The sequence below is a fragment of the Aedes albopictus genome, chromosome 1 (assembly GCF_035046485.1).
Source record: "Aedes albopictus strain Foshan chromosome 1, AalbF5, whole genome shotgun sequence".
Taxonomy (NCBI): Eukaryota; Metazoa; Arthropoda; class Insecta; order Diptera; family Culicidae; genus Aedes; species Aedes albopictus.
In genome coordinates this window covers 5,302,728-5,320,645 of record NC_085136.1, presented here as the reverse complement: position 1 = coordinate 5,320,645, position 17,918 = coordinate 5,302,728, and the positions used below count along the sequence as shown (strand labels likewise).

At 45.1% G+C, this 17,918-nt stretch overlaps 1 protein-coding gene across 2 annotated transcripts in view; it reads left to right on the top strand.

The window, feature by feature from the left end:
* Positions 1 to 17,316, top strand: part of LOC109405351 (solute carrier family 53 member 1-like) — a 553,430-nt gene extending 536,114 nt beyond the window's left edge. For both annotated transcript variants that reach the window (XM_062843178.1, XM_062843177.1), the window contains 6 exons: positions 4,168 to 5,060; positions 5,119 to 5,402; positions 5,472 to 5,666; positions 15,689 to 15,858; positions 15,923 to 16,212; positions 16,272 to 17,316. In XM_062843178.1, the coding sequence (XP_062699162.1) occupies positions 4,168 to 5,060; positions 5,119 to 5,402; positions 5,472 to 5,666; positions 15,689 to 15,858; positions 15,923 to 16,212; positions 16,272 to 16,395 (1,956 nt within the window). In that variant the 3' untranslated portion in view covers positions 16,396 to 17,316. The remainder of the gene's footprint in view (positions 1 to 4,167; positions 5,061 to 5,118; positions 5,403 to 5,471; positions 5,667 to 15,688; positions 15,859 to 15,922; positions 16,213 to 16,271) is intronic.
* The last annotated feature ends 602 nt before the right edge of the window (positions 17,317 to 17,918 follow it).

Genomic DNA, 17,918 nt, shown 5'->3' with positions numbered 1-17,918 from the left:
GTGTAGTTATGATTTTTTGTGCATCGCTTCCGAACATCAATGCTGATGGCGCCACACCCGTTGTCGAATGTGGTGAGGAGTTGTACATTAATAGGCCCACTTCCAGTCACTGCTTGATGTGTCCTGGCTCATCTGGAGACGCTTCTTAAGTGCTCGATTGGTCCTCTCCCAAAGCGATACGACGGTTTTTAAAAAAGTTATACCCTAGGTAAAGTGAGGCGAGACATTACTAGACATTTTTCCAGTACATGTAAAGGAAAAATATCAATAATGAAATCTCAATACTTCGCCTCACTTTGCCTAGGTTATAACTTTTCTCAAAGGCGTCGGATCACTTTACGGTCTTCGACAAAGTTGTTTGGTATATATCCACCTACAATAATACCAAAGGGTTTAATCATTAAACGCTTACAGCGCCACCTAGCGGCAAAAATCGAAAACTCAAGATTTCTGCATACATTGGTCACGTTTTACCATACAAAATTCAAGCACTTTGAGCTTAAACGATTTTGCTCAAATTTTGAACGTAGCTTCTAGGAGTCCAAATCAACCAATTCAGGAGGTAAGACTTGGTATTTTTCAAAATTTTTGTTTTTCATATACAGGGGATGGCCAAAAACTATTTGGGATAGGCAACTTTTTTTTCTCTCACAAAAAACTTCAACATGCTATAACTTTTCATAGAGTGCATCAAAAAATCTCAAGTTTTGACTGTTTGTCAACCTATTATATGTATGTGCATCATTGGTACAAATTTGGGCTCGATTGATTAATCTTTCGCAAAGTAAGAACCGTTCGGGTAAAACACTATTTTTTAGACAATTCATTTTTCAGTTGTCATATCTCGGAAACCAGTGAACCGAATTGAAAGAAAATTTGAACGTACACTAACAATATACAAATGCTTCACAAACTATTAAAACATAGATACTTTTTGAATGTTAAAAAAAGTTATCATGGATAAACACTTTTGAGATTTTTCTCGAAGAGATGTAATTTTTTTACGTCAATGTCAATAAATTTTAGTGTTGATGTCCAAAGATTTTCCACTTCTGTTCTCAAGTTATCCTTATCGGTTATCGGTTCACTGGTTTCCGAGATATGACAGCACAAAAATGAGTTGACTAAAAAAAAGTGTTTTACCCGAACGGTTCTAACTTCGTGAAAAACTATTCCATCGAGCCCAAATTTGTACCAATGATGTACATATAACAGGTTGATAAACAGTCAAAATTTGAGATTTTTTGATGCACTCTATGAAATGTTATAGCATGTTGAATTTTTTGTGGGAGAAAAAAAGTTGCCTATCCCAAAAATTTTGGCCACCCCCTGTAAGTGTGGGCCACCCTAGTGTCTATCCTTCTGGCTGGCCACTTTCCCTCCAGCAATCTTCACCGACATCCCGATGTCTACAAGCCTACGCACACAGACGAATCATGCGATACGATGACTTGTCCTGACTTGACCACCAAAATGAAAACCTTTCGCTTGAGCGGGTCTTCAAACAGTAACTTATCGCGGATCATGTGGTCCGTCGCATCCAAATCCAAGAACAACTTGATACGCTCGGTCGACATTGCAGTAAGGCGCCAAAAGTACACCGTCGCCCGTGGTTGCAAAGATTAAAATCTCATTTTCACGTGTGGCGTGCTCATCGCTGAGTTTTCGGTTTGTTTTCGCTTCATTCGGAACTTTTCTCGTATGCCTTACCACCTAGCGGACGAAATTCAGGATACTTTCAGGTCCCTGGCCATGCGCTCGTTAAGATACTGTACGTGCCTAACTCTATACAAAAAATCAAATCAATCGGTTTGAAATTGACTTAGTTATAGCGCAAGTGCCCAAAATAGGTACACCTGCCCAAATGGTACAATACCCTATTCCTTCAATTCGTCCAGAAATTACGGCAGACACGGATTTCTTCAAATTTTTATCCAGGGTTTCCTACATAAATTCTTCCAGGAATTCGCTAAGAAAGCTCTCGTGAGATTCCCTAAGGAATTCCGCAAGGGATTGCTTCCGGCACTCATCATGGGGTTTCCTCACAAATTTCTCCTAGGTTTCTCCAGGGGTTCACCTGGGAAATCCTTCTGTGATTCTTTCGGGAACAACTTCCAGGATTATTTTGAAAGAGAAAAGAGAAATCTCTTTGGGATTCCTTCCTGTTTAGAGATTCCCTCAGGAATTTCTCTTGAGACTGCTTTCAAGCTTCCTCCTGGGGTTTCTTCAGAAACTCCTTCAGGGATTCCTTCAGGGATTGCTCCAAAAGTTCCACTGCGTACTCTTTTTAGGATTCCTTCAGGATTTCCTCTGGAATTTCAGTTATATCCTCAGTACTTCCTCCTGCCATTTCTTTAGAAACTCCTCCTAGAATTTCCTAAAAAAATGATCCTTGGATTTCTTCAGGAACTCTTCCTGGGATTCCTCCAAGAATTCCTCTAGGGATTCCTCCAGGATTAAGTAAGAGTAATTCTTATTTCTTCAAGGAAATTTTCCAGGATTTTTTCCAGGGACTTCTCTAAGGATTCCTTCAGATATTCACCATGGAATGTATGCAGGGATTCCTCCAGGAATTTCTCCAGGGATTCCTCAAAGCATACCTTCAGGAATTCCTCTTGGGATTGCTCTAAGCCTCCAGGATTTCCGTTAAGAATACCTTCATAATACCTACGGCAATTTCTCCAGAAATTTCTTCAAAAAATCTTCTAGGAATTCCTTCAGAAATTTCCTCAGGAATTCTTCCCGGAGGTTATCCACGAATTATTCCAAGAATTTCTCCAGCAATTCCTGCATAAATTCCCTCTGAGATTCTTCTAGGAACTCCTTCAAGGATTTTTTCAGGAATCCTCCTGGAAATTCTCCAGGAATTCTTTCAGAAATGCCCCTAGGAATTGCTCCCGGAATTTATCCAGGAATTATTCCAGACATTCCTCCAGACATGCTTCCAGGATTTCATGCAGGCATTTCTCCAGGGACTCCTCTGGAAAAACCACCAAGAATTTCTCCAGGAATTACCCCAGATATTTCTTCAGGAATTGATCCAGGAATTCCTCCACGAATTTCGGAAATTCCTACAGCAATTCCTCCAGGGAATTCTCCATGGATTCCTTCAGAAATTCTTTCTGGAATTCATTCCAGGGTTTCATGCAGGAATTCCTCTAGGAATTTCTTCAGAAGTTTCTCCAGGGATTCCTCCCAGAATACCTCTGAAGATTACTCCAGGGAATCAGGGATTTCTTCAAGAATACTTCTAGGAATTTCTCTAGGAGTTCCACCTGGAATGCTGCCAGGAATTGTCCAGAAAATCCTCTAGGCATTCCTCCTGAGCTTCCTCCAGATATTGCTCAGGGATTCTTCCAGCGCTTTTTTCAAAAAGTGCTCCAGGAATTCTGCCAAGAATTTCTCCACAAATTCCTCAAGATGTTTCTTCTCCAAGCATTCCTCCCAGATTTCCTCTAGGGAATCCTCTAGGTGTTCATCCAGGGGTCCCTTCAAGATTTCTTCCAGAATATGCTCCATGCATTCATTCAACAATTTCTCCATGGAGTCCTCTATGAAATTTTTCTGGAGTATCTACATCCCAGCAGGAATTCTCCAAGGATTCATCTAGGAATTCCTCCAGAGACGGTTCGTTGTACAATTTTTGATATTAAATTTATTTAGACAAATAAAACATCCCATTCACTTGTACTCCATGCTGTAAACATTTTATGGTTTTGCAATATTTAATAATTCGAATCGATGTGAAAACATCGATTCAAAGCATTCGATTAAATCGGTGAATCGATTCTGCTGGTCCGATTCGAATCGATTCACAAAAATCGATGTCTCAGCCAAACTTTCCCAATGCTAATATGTGCCAATTTCCGTCAAATCAGGTGAAAAATATTCAACAAACAGGAACCTTTGAACTTGCCTTTGCCAATAACTCCATAGATGAAAGACTGGAAAGTCATAAAAAATCAAGGAACCGGATTTCCAAAATTGAGTCGAAAGTAATCAAGTTGAATTGAGTCCTAAGTCAACATACTGTTGGTTGAATCTGGACGTAGACGTATTATGGGCGTATTGCTCATATAAATCACATATATCGATATGACATACATCACCATGCTTTGATGATTTATTCTGTAATTAATTTTCTTTATCATCCACCCCATATTACAGGAAATGAAGGCGATGCTGTACACGGCCGTGGAAGAGGCCCCGGCCCTGGACAGCGTCGAAGAGGACATCATCAAGCGGCATTTTGCCAACTTTGACGAAAACTTCTACCACTACTGCGACGAGGAGCTGAAAAAGATCAACACCTTCTACTCGGAAAAGCTGGCCGAGGCCACTCGAAAGTATGCCGCCCTGAGCGCTCAGCTTCGAACCATGCTCGAAAACCAGCAGAAGGCCAAATCCAAAAGCCACACGCTGAAGCGCATCAATCTTCCGTATCGGAAAGCGCAGGAACTGAAGTTGGCCTTCAGTGAGTTCTACCTGAGCTTGATCCTGCTGCAGAACTACCAGAACCTCAATCATACGGGGTTTCGGAAAATTCTCAAAAAGCATGACAAACTGTTACGATCGGACAACGGAGCCCGATGGCAGAAGGAGCAAGTTGAAACGAGCCACTTCTTCACCAACAAGGACATCGACAAGCTGATCAACGACACGGAAACGACGGTCACGACCCAGCTGGAAAGCGGCGATCGTCAGAAGGCCATGAAGCGACTGCGGGTGCCTCCGCTTGGAGAACAGCAAAGCCCCTGGACCACCTTCAAGGTTGGTCTGTTCAGCGGAAGTTTTGTGGTGCTGTTCATAGCTGTGATGCTGTCTGCGATATTCCACGAAAGCTCCGGGGAGAACCTGAAGATCGCCTTCCGGCTGTATCGGGGGCCCCTGCTGGTGATCGAGTTTGTGTTTTTGCTCGGGGTTAATATCTACGGGTGGCGATCGTCCGGTGTAAACCACGTGCTGATCTTCGAACTGGATCCTCGCAATCATTTGTCCGAGCAGCATCTGATGGAGATGGCAGCCATCTTGGGAGTCGTTTGGACCTTGAGTTTACTGAGGTAAGAAGTTTGAAATCGCTTGATAGGTTCTAATGACTGTATTTCCTTCCGCATCCAGCTTCCTGTACAGTGCCAGTCTGAGCATACCACCGTACGTGAATCCGCTGGCGTTGACCGTCGTGATGATCGTATTCCTGATCAACCCGTTCAAGGTGTTCCGGTACGAGGCCCGGTTCTGGCTGTTGAAAACCATCGGCCGCATGGTGGCAGCACCCTTCTTCCACGTGAGCTTTGCCGATTTCTGGCTGGCCGATCAGCTGAACAGTTTGGTGACGGCACTGCTGGACTTCCAGTTCCTGACCTGTTTCTACGTGACGAATGGGAACTGGTTGGACGCGGGAAGTGAGTTTCGCGGTGGATTTCCTGGTAAATTCTCGTGATTTGATCTTAACGTATTTATTTATTCCGCAGATACCAGCCAATGCATGGAGCAAAACTATATCATACGGCCGATCGTGAACTGTCTGCCGGCGTGGTTCCGTTTTGCGCAATGCTTGCGGCGTTACCGCGACTCGAGGGAAGCCTTTCCCCATCTGGTCAACGCGGGGAAGTACTCGACGACCTTCCTGGTGGTGATCTTTGCGACGCTGAGGAGTTTCCATGCATGTGAGTATCTGTTGAGATTATGTATCGACTTTCTTGATGGAAGAAACACCTGGAGGCATTCCTGAATCGTCCTGGAACCAGTAGGAGATCACTGAAGGATCTTCTGGAGCAATTCCTGAAAAAACTGCGATGCTATACGGCAGGAATCCTCGAAGAAACTCCTGGATTCATCCGTGGAGAAACTTCTGTAGCTTCTGTAGGAATACCTGAAGGAACTTCTAGAGAAATCTCTGAAAGAACTCCTGAAAGATCTGAAAAATCTCCATGAGGCCTCCCGACTCCCGAGGGAATTCCAAGAGTTATCTCCGATAGAATTTCAGGAAAGATCCCAGAAGGAACTCCAGGAGATGTTGCTGGAAGAATTCTTGGAGGAATCTATTAGAGTACTATTAGAGTGTCTATCGGTTGCTTCATACCACCAGTCACGACACCAGTCCATGTCACCATGAAGCCTCTTGTACTGCCGAAGTTTACGCCATGTACTCGGCCTCACAGGTGGACAATGCAACGGTTAGTTGCCTCTTCCAGCTCCATGATACCGCTCCGCCTTGCAGCAGGAACATGTATCCACTGGTTGATTTCCGGTCACCCGAGTCAGTGGCCCGATCAGCATCGGAAAAACCACTTATCTCCTCGTTGCCAGATGTTGAGTATGTACTGCAACTTCATCGTAGCTGGTCCGAGATCCTTCATGCGTAACATGCTACTCAGCTTGCCTTGTCAGGATTCTGGGAGAATCCTGCTCAGGATTCTGGGAGAATCCTGCTCAGGATTCTGGAAGAATCCTGCTCAGGATTCTGGGAGAATCCTGCTCAGGATTCTGGGAGAATCCTGCTCAGGATTCTGGGAGAATCCTGCTCAGGATTCTGGGAGAATCCTGCTCAGGATTCTGGGAGAATCCTGGTCAGGATTCTGGGAGAATCCTGCTCAGGGTTCTGGGAGAATCCTGCTCAGGATTCTGGGAGAATCCTGCTCAGGATTCTGGGTGAATCCTGCTCGGGATTCTGGGAGAATCCTGCTCAGGATTGTGGGAGAATCCTGCTCATGATTGTGGGAGAATCCTGCTCATGATTGTGGGAGAATCCTGCTCAGGATTCTGGGAGAATCCTGCTCAGGATTCTGGGAGAATTCTGCTCAGGATTCTGGGAGAATCCTGCTCAGGATTGTGGGAGAATCCTGCTCAGGATTCTGGGAGAATCCTGCTCAGGGTTCTGGGAGAATCCTGCTCAGGATTCTGGGTGAATCCTGCTCGGGATTCTGGGTGAATCCTGCTCGGGATTGTGGGAGAATCCTGCTCAGGATTGTGGGAGAATCCTGCTCAGGATTCTGGGAGAATCCTGCTCAGGATTCTGGGAGAATCCTGCTCAGGATTCTGGGAGAATCCTGCTCAGGATTCTGGGAGAATCCTGCTCAGGATTCTGGGAGAATCCTGCTCAGGATTCTGGGAGAATCCTGCTCAGGATTCTGGGAGAATCCTGCTCAGGATTCTGGGAGAATCCTGCTCAGGATTCTGGGAGAATCCTGCTCAGGATTCTGGGAGAATCCTGCTCAGGATTCTGGAAGAATCCTGCTCAGGATTCTGGGAGAATCCTGCTCAGGATTCTGGGAGAATCCTGCTCAGGATTCTGGGAGAATCCTGCTCAGGATTCTGGGAGAATCCTGCTCAGGATTCTGGGAGAATCCTGCTCAGGATTCTGGAAGAATCCTGCTCAGGATTCTGGAAGAATCCTGCTCAGGATTCTGGGAGAATCCTGCTCAGGATTCTGGGAGAATCCTGCTCAGGATTCTGGGAGAATCCTGCTCAGGATTCTGGGAGAATCCTGCTCAGGATTCTGGGAGAATCCTGGTCAGGATTCTGGGAGAATCCTGCTCAGGGTTCTGGGAGAATCCTGCTCAGGATTCTGGGAGAATCCTGCTCAGGATTCTGGGTGAATCCTGCTCGGGATTCTGGGAGAATCCTGCTCAGGATTGTGGGAGAATCCTGCTCATGATTGTGGGAGAATCCTGCTCATGATTGTGGGAGAATCCTGCTCAGGATTCTGGGAGAATCCTGCTCAGGATTCTGGGAGAATTCTGCTCAGGATTCTGGGAGAATCCTGCTCAGGATTGTGGGAGAATCCTGCTCAGGATTCTGGGAGAATCCTGCTCAGGGTTCTGGGAGAATCCTGCTCAGGATTCTGGGTGAATCCTGCTCGGGATTCTGGGTGAATCCTGCTCGGGATTGTGGGAGAATCCTGCTCAGGATTGTGGGAGAATCCTGCTCAGGATTCTGGGAGAATCCTGCTCAGGATTCTGGGAGAATCCTGCTCAGGATTCTGGGAGAATCCTGCTCAGGATTCTGGGAGAATCCTGCTCAGGATTCTGGGAGAATCCTGCTCAGGATTCTGGGAGAATCCTGCTCAGGATTCTGGGAGAATCCTGCTCAGGATTCTGGGAGAATCCTGCTCAGGATTCTGGGAGAATCCTGCTCAGGATTCTGGGAGAATCCTGCTCAGGATTCTGGGAGAATCCTGCTCAGGATTCTGGAAGAATCCTGCTCAGGATTCTGGAAGAATCCTGCTCAGGATTCTGGGAGAATCCTGCTCAGGATTCTGGGAGAATCCTGCTCAGGATTCTGGGAGAATCCTGCTCAGGATTCTGGGAGAATCCTGCTCAGGGTTCTGGGAGAATCCTGCTCAGGATTCTGGGAGAATCCTGCTCAGGATTCTGGGTGAATCCTGCTCGGGATTCTGGGAGAATCCTGCTCAGGATTGTGGGAGAATCCTGCTCATGATTGTGGGAGAATCCTGCTCATGATTGTGGGAGAATCCTGCTCAGGATTCTGGGAGAATCCTGCTCAGGATTCTGGGAGAATTCTGCTCAGGATTCTGGGAGAATCCTGCTCAGGATTGTGGGAGAATCCTGCTCAGGATTCTGGGAGAATCCTGCTCAGGGTTCTGGGAGAATCCTGCTCAGGATTCTGGGTGAATCCTGCTCGGGATTCTGGGTGAATCCTGCTCGGGATTGTGGGAGAATCCTGCTCAGGATTGTGGGAGAATCCTGCTCAGGATTCTGGGAGAATCCTGCTCAGGATTCTGGGAGAATCCTGCTCAGGATTCTGGGAGAATCCTGCTCAGGATTCTGGGAGAATCCTGCTCAGGATTCTGGGAGAATCCTGCTCAGGATTCTGGGAGAATCCTGCTCAGGATTCTGGGAGAATCCTGCTCAGGATTCTGGGAGAATCCTGCTCAGGATTCTGGGAGAATCCTGCTCAGGATTCTGGAAGAATCCTGCTCAGGATTCTGGAAGAATCCTGCTCAGGATTCTGGGAGAATCCTGCTCAGGATTCTGGGAGAATCCTGCTCAGGATTCTGGGAGAATCCTGCTCAGGATTCTGGGAGAATCCTGCTCAGGATTCTGGGAGAATCCTGCTCAGGATTCTGGGAGAATCCTGCTCAGGATTCTGGGAGAATCCTGCTCGGGATTCTGGGAGAATCCTGCTCAGGATTGTGGGAGAATCCTGCTCATGATTGTGGGAGAATCCTGCTCATGATTGTGGGAGAATCCTGCTCAGGATTCTGGGAGAATCCTGCTCAGGATTCTGGGAGAATTCTGCTCAGGATTCTGGGAAAATCCTGCTCAGGATTCTGGGAGAATCCTGCTCAGGATTCTGGGAGAATCCTGCTCAGGATTGTGGGAGAATCCTGCTCAGGATTCTGGGAGAATCCTGCTCTGGATTCTGGGAGAATCCTGCTCAGGATTCTGGGTGAATCCTGCTCGGGATTCTGGGAGAATCCTGCTCAAGATTGTGGGAGAATCCTGCTCAGGATTCTGGGAGAACCCTGCTCAGGATTGTGGGAGAATCCTGCTCAGGATTGTGGGAGAATCCTGCTCAGGATTGTGGGAGAATCCTGCTCAGGATTCTGGGAGAATCCTGCTCAGGATTCTGGGAGAATCCTGCTCAGGATTCTGGGAGAATCCTGCTCAGGATTCTGGGAGAATCCTGCTCAGGATTCTGGGAGAATCCTGCTCAGGATTCTGGGAGAATCCTGCTCAGGATTCTGGGAGAATCCTGCTCAGGATTCTGGGAGAATCCTGCTCAGGATTCTGGGAGAATCCTGCTCAGGATTCTGGGAGAATCCTGCTCAGGATTCTGGGAGAATCCTGCTCAGGATTCTGGGAGAATCCTGCTCAGGATTCTGGGAGAATCCTGCTCAGGATTCTGGGAGAATCCTGCTCAGGATTCTGGGAGAATCCTGCTCAGGATTCTGGGAGAATCCTGCTCAGGATTCTGGGAGAATCCTGCTCAGGATTCTGGGAGAACCCTGCTCAGGATTCTGGGAGAATCCTGCTCAGGATTCTGGGAGAATCCTGCTCAGGATTCTGGGAGAATCCTGCTCAGGATTCTGGGAGAATCCTGCTCAGGATTCTGGGAGAATCCTGCTCAGGATTCTGGGAGAATCCTGCTCAGGATTCTGGGAGAATCCTGCTCAGGATTCTGGGAGAATCCTGCTCAGGATTCTGGGAGAATCCTGCTCAGGATTCTGGGAGAATCCTGCTCAGGATTCTGGGAGAATCCTGCTCAGGATTCTGGGAGAATCCTGCTCAGGATTCTGGGAGAATCCTGCTCAGGATTCTGGGAGAATCCTGCTCAGGATTCTGGGAGAATCCTGCTCAGGATTCTGGGAGAATCCTGCTCAGGATTCTGGGAGAATCCTGCTCAGGATTCTGGGAGAATCCTGCTCAGGATTCTGGGAGAATCCTGCTCAGGATTCTGGGAGAATCCTGCTCAGGATTCTGGGAGAATCCTGCTCAGGATTCTGGGAGAATCCTGCTCAGGATTCTGGGAGAATCCTGCTCAGGATTCTGGGAGAATCCTGCTCAGGATTCTGGGAGAATCCTGCTCAGGATTCTGGGAGAATCCTGCTCGGGATTCTGGGAGAATCCTGCTCAGGATTGTGGGAGAATCCTGCTCATGATTGTGGGAGAATCCTGCTCATGATTGTGGGAGAATCCTGCTCAGGATTCTGGGAGAATCCTGCTCAGGATTCTGGGAGAATTCTGCTCAGGATTCTGGGAAAATCCTGCTCAGGATTCTGGGAGAATCCTGCTCAGGATTCTGGGAGAATCCTGCTCAGGATTGTGGGAGAATCCTGCTCAGGATTCTGGGAGAATCCTGCTCTGGATTCTGGGAGAATCCTGCTCAGGATTCTGGGTGAATCCTGCTCGGGATTCTGGGAGAATCCTGCTCAAGATTGTGGGAGAATCCTGCTCAGGATTCTGGGAGAACCCTGCTCAGGATTGTGGGAGAATCCTGCTCAGGATTGTGGGAGAATCCTGCTCAGGATTGTGGGAGAATCCTGCTCAGGATTCTGGGAGAATCCTGCTCAGGATTCTGGGAGAATCCTGCTCAGGATTCTGGGAGAATCCTGCTCAGGATTCTGGGAGAATCCTGCTCAGGATTCTGGGAGAATCCTGCTCAGGATTCTGGGAGAATCCTGCTCAGGATTCTGGGAGAATCCTGCTCAGGATTCTGGGAGAATCCTGCTCAGGATTCTGGGAGAATCCTGCTCAGGATTCTGGGAGAATCCTGCTCAGGATTCTGGGAGAATCCTGCTCAGGATTCTGGGAGAATCCTGCTCAGGATTCTGGGAGAATCCTGCTCAGGATTCTGGGAGAATCCTGCTCAGGATTCTGGGAGAATCCTGCTCAGGATTCTGGGAGAACCCTGCTCAGGATTCTGGGAGAATCCTGCTCAGGATTCTGGGAGAATCCTGCTCAGGATTCTGGGAGAATCCTGCTCAGGATTCTGGGAGAATCCTGCTCAGGATTCTGGGAGAATCCTGCTCAGGATTCTGGGAGAATCCTGCTCAGGATTCTGGGAGAATCCTGCTCAGGATTCTGGGAGAATCCTGCTCAGGATTCTGGGAGAATCCTGCTCAGGATTCTGGGAGAATCCTGCTCAGGATTCTGGGAGAATCCTGCTCAGGATTCTGGGAAAATCCTGCTCAGGATTCTGGGAGAATCCTGCTCAGGATTCTGGGAGAATCCTGCTCAGGATTCTGGGAGAATCCTGCTCAGGATTCTGGGAGAATCCTGCTCAGGATTCTGGGAGAATCCTGCTCAGGATTCTGGGAGAATCCTGCTCAGGATTCTGGGAGAATCCTGCTCAGGATTCTGGGAGAATCCTGCTCAGGATTCTGGGAGAATCCTGCTCAGGATTCTGGGAGAATCCTGCTCAGGATTCTGGGAGAATCCTGCTCAGGATTCTGGGAGAATCCTGCTCAGGATTCTGGGAGAATCCTGCTCAGGATTCTGGGAGAATCCTGCTCAGGATTCTGGGAGAATCCTGCTCAGGATTCTGGGAGAATCCTGCTCAGGATTCTGGGAGAATCCTGCTCAGGATTCTGGGAGAATCCTGCTCAGGATTCTGGGAGAATCCTGCTCAGGATTCTGGGAGAATCCTGCTCAGGATTCTGGGAGAATCCTGCTCAGGACTCTGGGAGAATCTTGCTCAGGATTCTGGGAGAATCCTGCTCAGGATTCTGGGAGAATCCTGCTCAGGATTCTGGGAGAATCCTGCTCAGGATTCTGGGAGAATCCTGCTCAGGATTCTGGGAGAATCCCGCTCTGGATTCTAGGAGAATCCATGTCAGGATTCCAGGAGAACCGGGATTCCTTCCGGAATTGCTTAAGATATTTGCTCCTGAATTCATTCAGGGATTTTACCAGGATTTCTGTAGGGATTTTTCCCGAGATTTAGAATTCCTCTTACTTATGATGCATTCAGGGATTTTCCCGCGATTCCGATACTTTTCCAGGAATTTTCCCCAATATCGCTCCACGATTTTTTCTTGGTACTCCTCTAAAGAATTGATTTTTTGTCAAGTAATCCACCAGAAATTACTTTACCCTACTTCTTACAGGATACCATTAGAGGTTATTTCTGGGAGTTTTCCGGTATTTGTCTTCAGAGAATTCTATCTGAGTTTCCTCACAAGATTCCGTCCGGAATTGCTTCCACAATCTTCCTCTAAAATCCTTCATTTTTGCCTTTCTCGTACAAAAAGGCTCGGAGGATCAAGTCGCATATACCAATCAACTCAGTTCGATGATTTGAGATGATGTATGTATGTGTGTATGTATGTATTAGGCCTGTCCAGCTTTTCAAAAATGTTCTCTGATTCTCAAGTCCGCCCCCATATTTTGATTGGCATCCTAAAAGAAGTAACTGGTCAAAATTTCAGCCAAATCCATTGAAATTAAGAGGTGCATCAAATCAATTTTGTGTTTTTCGACTATTTTTGAACTTCAAAAAATCATAACTACACTAAAACTTGTCAAAACTTAATTCTTTCAGCAGAAATTGAAAGCTATACTTGTTTGCTACAACTTCTCCGAACAACAAGTGCCAATAAAATTGAAGGAAACATGTGTAATTATCACATTTGTGATCAGAAAAACCTTAAAAAGTTGATTTTTTGATAGATTTCGTTCTGGAACACCTCAATATACGTAATAAGTTTGATATTTTAAAACGGCATCATATTCTCTCATGTTTTTTGGTTATTTGTTTCTTTGACACCAATGCTGTAGGAGTTGAACAAAAAATATTAAAATTCGGGAAAGCCAAATGTGGCCTAAAAACTAGCTTTTTGGGGACAATCACGCTGTGGCGCGAAATTGTACTGAACGTAGTAGCTTTGCTTCCTAGTAGTTTGCCTTGGCTACCCCCTATCACGGGTGATAACAAACAAGCGTGATGACAGGTGTTGGCTATCATATCAGTGCTGACGCGATGCCACTTTTTGCGCGCCAAAGCGTGATTGCATCCGAAAAGCTACTTTTTAGGCCACATTTGGCTTTCACGAATTTTAGTAATTTTTGCTCAACTCCTACAGCATTGGTGTCAAAGAAGCAAATAACCAACAAACATTGGAGAATATGATGCCGTTTTGAAAAATCCAACTTATTACGTATATAAGGGTGTTCCAGAACAAAATCTATCAAAAAATCAACTTTTTAAGGTTTTTCTGATTACAAATGTGATAATTACACATGTTTCCTTCAACTTTATTGGCACATGATGTTCGGAGAAGTTGTTGCAAACAAGTATAGCTTTCAATTTCTGCCAAAAGAATTAAGTTTTGACAAGTTTTACTGTGGTTATGATTTTTTGAAGTTCAAAAATAGTCGAAAAACACAAAATTGATTTGATGCACCTCTTAATTTCAATTTATTTAGCTGAAATTTTGACCAGTTACTTCTTTTAGGATGCCAATCAAAATATGGGGGTGGACTTGAGAATCAGAGAACATTTTTGAAAAGCTGGACAGGCCTAGTATGTATGTCTGTGCGCAAAATAAGTTCACTGACTTTTAAGTTACTTCCCATTCCCATTGATTTTTCGTATTATAACTCGAATCGAACCGAAATTCTACCGCATTGTTTGCTATTAAAAAATGGTCCAGATCGGTCAAGGCGTTCCGGAGTTATGGGCATCGGCAGAACTGGCCGTATATAAAACTGAACCTAGAACCCCATCATGCGACACATCAAACTGCGGCGATTTTTCAAACCTTCAGTATGGTTGACGAGTTGTGTGCGGAAATCAACACTGGTGATCACAAATTCCGCGATGTCGGCCCAAAATTCAAGATGGCAGCCTAATATTTAAGATGGCGGCTGTTTAATGGTGTTTTAGGCTCTAAAACCATGTAACATGGATATATTTGGTATGGGAAAGAAGTCCAGAGTAAAAAATACGACCAAAATACCCAAGATGGCGGTATAAAATTCAAGATGGCGGCTCCAAATTCAAGATGGCGGCTGTTTAATGGTGTTTTAGGCTCTTAAACCATGCAAAATGGGTATATTTGGTATGGGGGAAGATGTCCGGAGTCCAAAAATACGACCGAAACATCCAAGATGGCGGTATTAAATCCAAAATGGCACCACCAAATTCAATATGGCTGCTGTTGAATGGTGTTTTAGGCTCAAAAAACATGCAATTTGAGTATATTTGATATGGGGAAGATGTCCGGAGTCCAAAAATTTCGACCAGCATATCCAAGATGGCGGCTCCAAATTAAAGATGGTGGCTATTTAATGGTGTTTTAGGCTCAAAAACTATGCAATATGGGTATATTTGGTATGGGGAAGAGTCTGGAGTCCAAAACTGACGACCAAAATATCCAAGATGGTGGTCTAAAATCTAAGATGGCGGTCTGAAATCGGCTGTTGTATGGTGTTTTAAGCTCTTAAACCATGCAAAGCAATATGAGCATATTTGGTGTGAAGATGTCCGGAGTCCAAAAATGTTAACCAAAATATCCAAGATGGCGGTATAAAATACAAGATGGTGGTTGTTGAATGGCTCTAAAACCATGCAATATGGGTATGTTTGGTATGAGGAAGATGTCTGGAGTCCGAAAATGGCGACCAGAATATTCAAGGAATGGCTCCAAATTCAAGATGGCGGCTCTTTAGTGGTGTTTTAGGTTCTTAAACCTTGAATATGAGTATATTTGGTATAGGAAGATTCCTGGAGTCCTAAAGTGGCGACCAGAGTATCCAAGATGGCGGTCTAAAATCCAAGATGGATGCTCCAAATTCAATGCGGCTTTTTAATGGTGTTTTGGCCTCTAAAGCCATGCAATATGGGTATATTTGGTAAAGGGAAGAAGTCTGGATTCCAAAAATGGCGACCAGAATATCCAATATGGCATCACAAAATTCAACATGGCGGCTGTCAAAGGTTCCAAAATCATGAAATATTTATATATTTGATATGAAGCAAATGTCCGATTCGGAGTCCAAAACTTACGAACAAAATATCCAATATGGAGGTCTAAAATCCAAGATGGCGGCTCCAAGTTCAAGATGGCGGTTGTTTAATGTATTTTCAGGCTCTAAAGCCATGCAGTATGGATATATTTGGTATGAGAAAGAAGTCTAGGGTCCAAAAATGGCGACCAGAAAACTAATGCCTATCTACGTTGCAAGACCATAAAACTCTAATTTCAAACAATCCTCATTCACAGCCAAATATGAAGACGCGTACGATAGTCCATACCTGTGGCTGTGGCTTCTAAGCCAGATCGTATCGTCCGTGTACGCCTACACCTGGGACATCAAAATGGATTGGGGCTTGTTCGATAAGAATGCCGGCGAAAATACCTTCCTCCGAGAGGAAATCGTTTACTCAACTCCTGTAAGATATTCGCTGTATTTCTCCTACTAGTTCTATCATTGTAATACCCTCTATCCTCTTGTAGTTCTTCTACTACTTTGCCATCATCGAGGACTTGTTCCTTCGGTTCGTGTGGGGCATATCGTACGCATTGACGGAGAACAAAATCGTTTCCGGTGATCTGATGACGTCGGTTCTAGCTCCGCTCGAGGTGTTCCGTCGTTTCGTGTGGAACTTCTTCCGTCTGGAGAACGAACATCTCAACAACTGCGGTAAGTTCCGTGCCGTTCGGGACATTTCCATTGCGCCGATCGACTCGAACGATCAAATCATCATCCTCAAGATGATGGACGACGAAGATGGTGTCATCAATAGGTGAGTTTGTCGGGGAAATTCTTTCGATTCGATCTTATGTATCTTATTGTCAACCGTAGGGACACCAAACACAACCGAGCCAAGCACAAAAAGACCAAAGAGGACAAAAAGCCACTGCTGCCAGCGTTCAAGGGGTCCCTGCAGGACCTCGCCGTGGACGTGAACAGCACCAAAAAGCTCTGAGAGGCCAAGCTGCTCAATTTTTAGGAGAAAGAATGTACAAAGCTGTACTTACCCGTCGTAGCCAAAATATTCTGTTTTATCCACATTAGGTAGTGTACGAGACCGAGACCCCTCCTCAACTGCGTAGGATCCACTTAGCCGTGGTAGGATGACCTAGAAGAGCCCCCGATTCCCACATTCCTCAAGCGTAGAGCAGACTTTGAGATTATCGCTTGCTAGAAAGCATAAACCGAATGTGTGTGAGAGTGTGCGTTTGTTGTTGACCATATTTTTTTAAGGAACATTCACGATTAGGCTTGTAGGTAAGAAACGAAAGTTATGCCTTATGAAGAAATTTAGGTACTTCCATTTTATCCTTTCGTATGAGAAAACAGAATAAACTGATCGAGATGGAAACGATGCAATAACGTAGGGTTAACCATGAAAGTGAAAGCAAATTCGGAAAACAGGTTGATTTTTGCTAGATAGTGAACAGAACACGTTTTAATAAAAAGCCATATTCAGCGAACAGTGCGCAGTAGAAAGCTCATCGTCATATCGATTTAGTTTGTGGCAGTATTACTTAACACCCTGTTACAGTTAGTTTTATCCACGCTTCAAATAAAAAGGTAACAGTTTTAGCTTATTTTACAAATGTGATGATTTTGTATTATGTCCAGGAAAAGTTTAGTTACAAGTCTGGTGCATTTCACTACATTTGATTCAAATTAGAATCCCACGAGAGAAAACCACCGAATCCGAAGAAAAAAAAAACATATGTTCAATGTGCACTAGATTCTTTCAGTTGTTGATTGAATTGCTTCCCAAATAACATCGATCGATTAAAAAAAAAAGATACTCGTTTGAATGTGCTAAAATCGCCTGAAGTGGAACAAATTTGTGATTTCATTCCAATAAATATACGAACTATTTTTACTACAACAGTGTGTTTGAATATTACTTATTTCGATAAAAGACCATTGTACATACATCACATGCGTTTCCTCAACATTACATTCAAATGTCTTAATACATTCCTTTGTTAACTACTGAGAGTTATGCAAATAAATATGAGAGTGACATTTGGTCCAGTGTACGATTACGGGTGACAGCGACGTCAACAACAAACGGAAGAACATGAAAAATATAATCGTTACGAATAACGAAGCTGATCATGTGCGGAGAATCGAGTTGAGAAGAGGAATTCAGCAAAAGAGGAGTTGACGTGTCTGTGGTGGCCGAAAATCTCTTCGCCGTCCATTTTCTTCCCGGAACAAATCTGCAGCACGTCCGATAGCTTCGAAGTTAGTTTTCTGAATCGGACGTGCTGCAGATTTGTTTCGGGAAGAAAATGGACGGCGAAGAGATTTTCGGTCACCACAATGGCGGAGTCAACGCTCCCGCGAAGTAAGTATAGATTTATTTTGGAATTTACTGATGTAACGAGGTGTGCGGAATAATTAACTTAATTAAATAATTAGCAAAAGCAATGGAAAGTGTTTCGAGCGGTGGTGATTAGGCTGGAATAGATTTACCAGTACGCT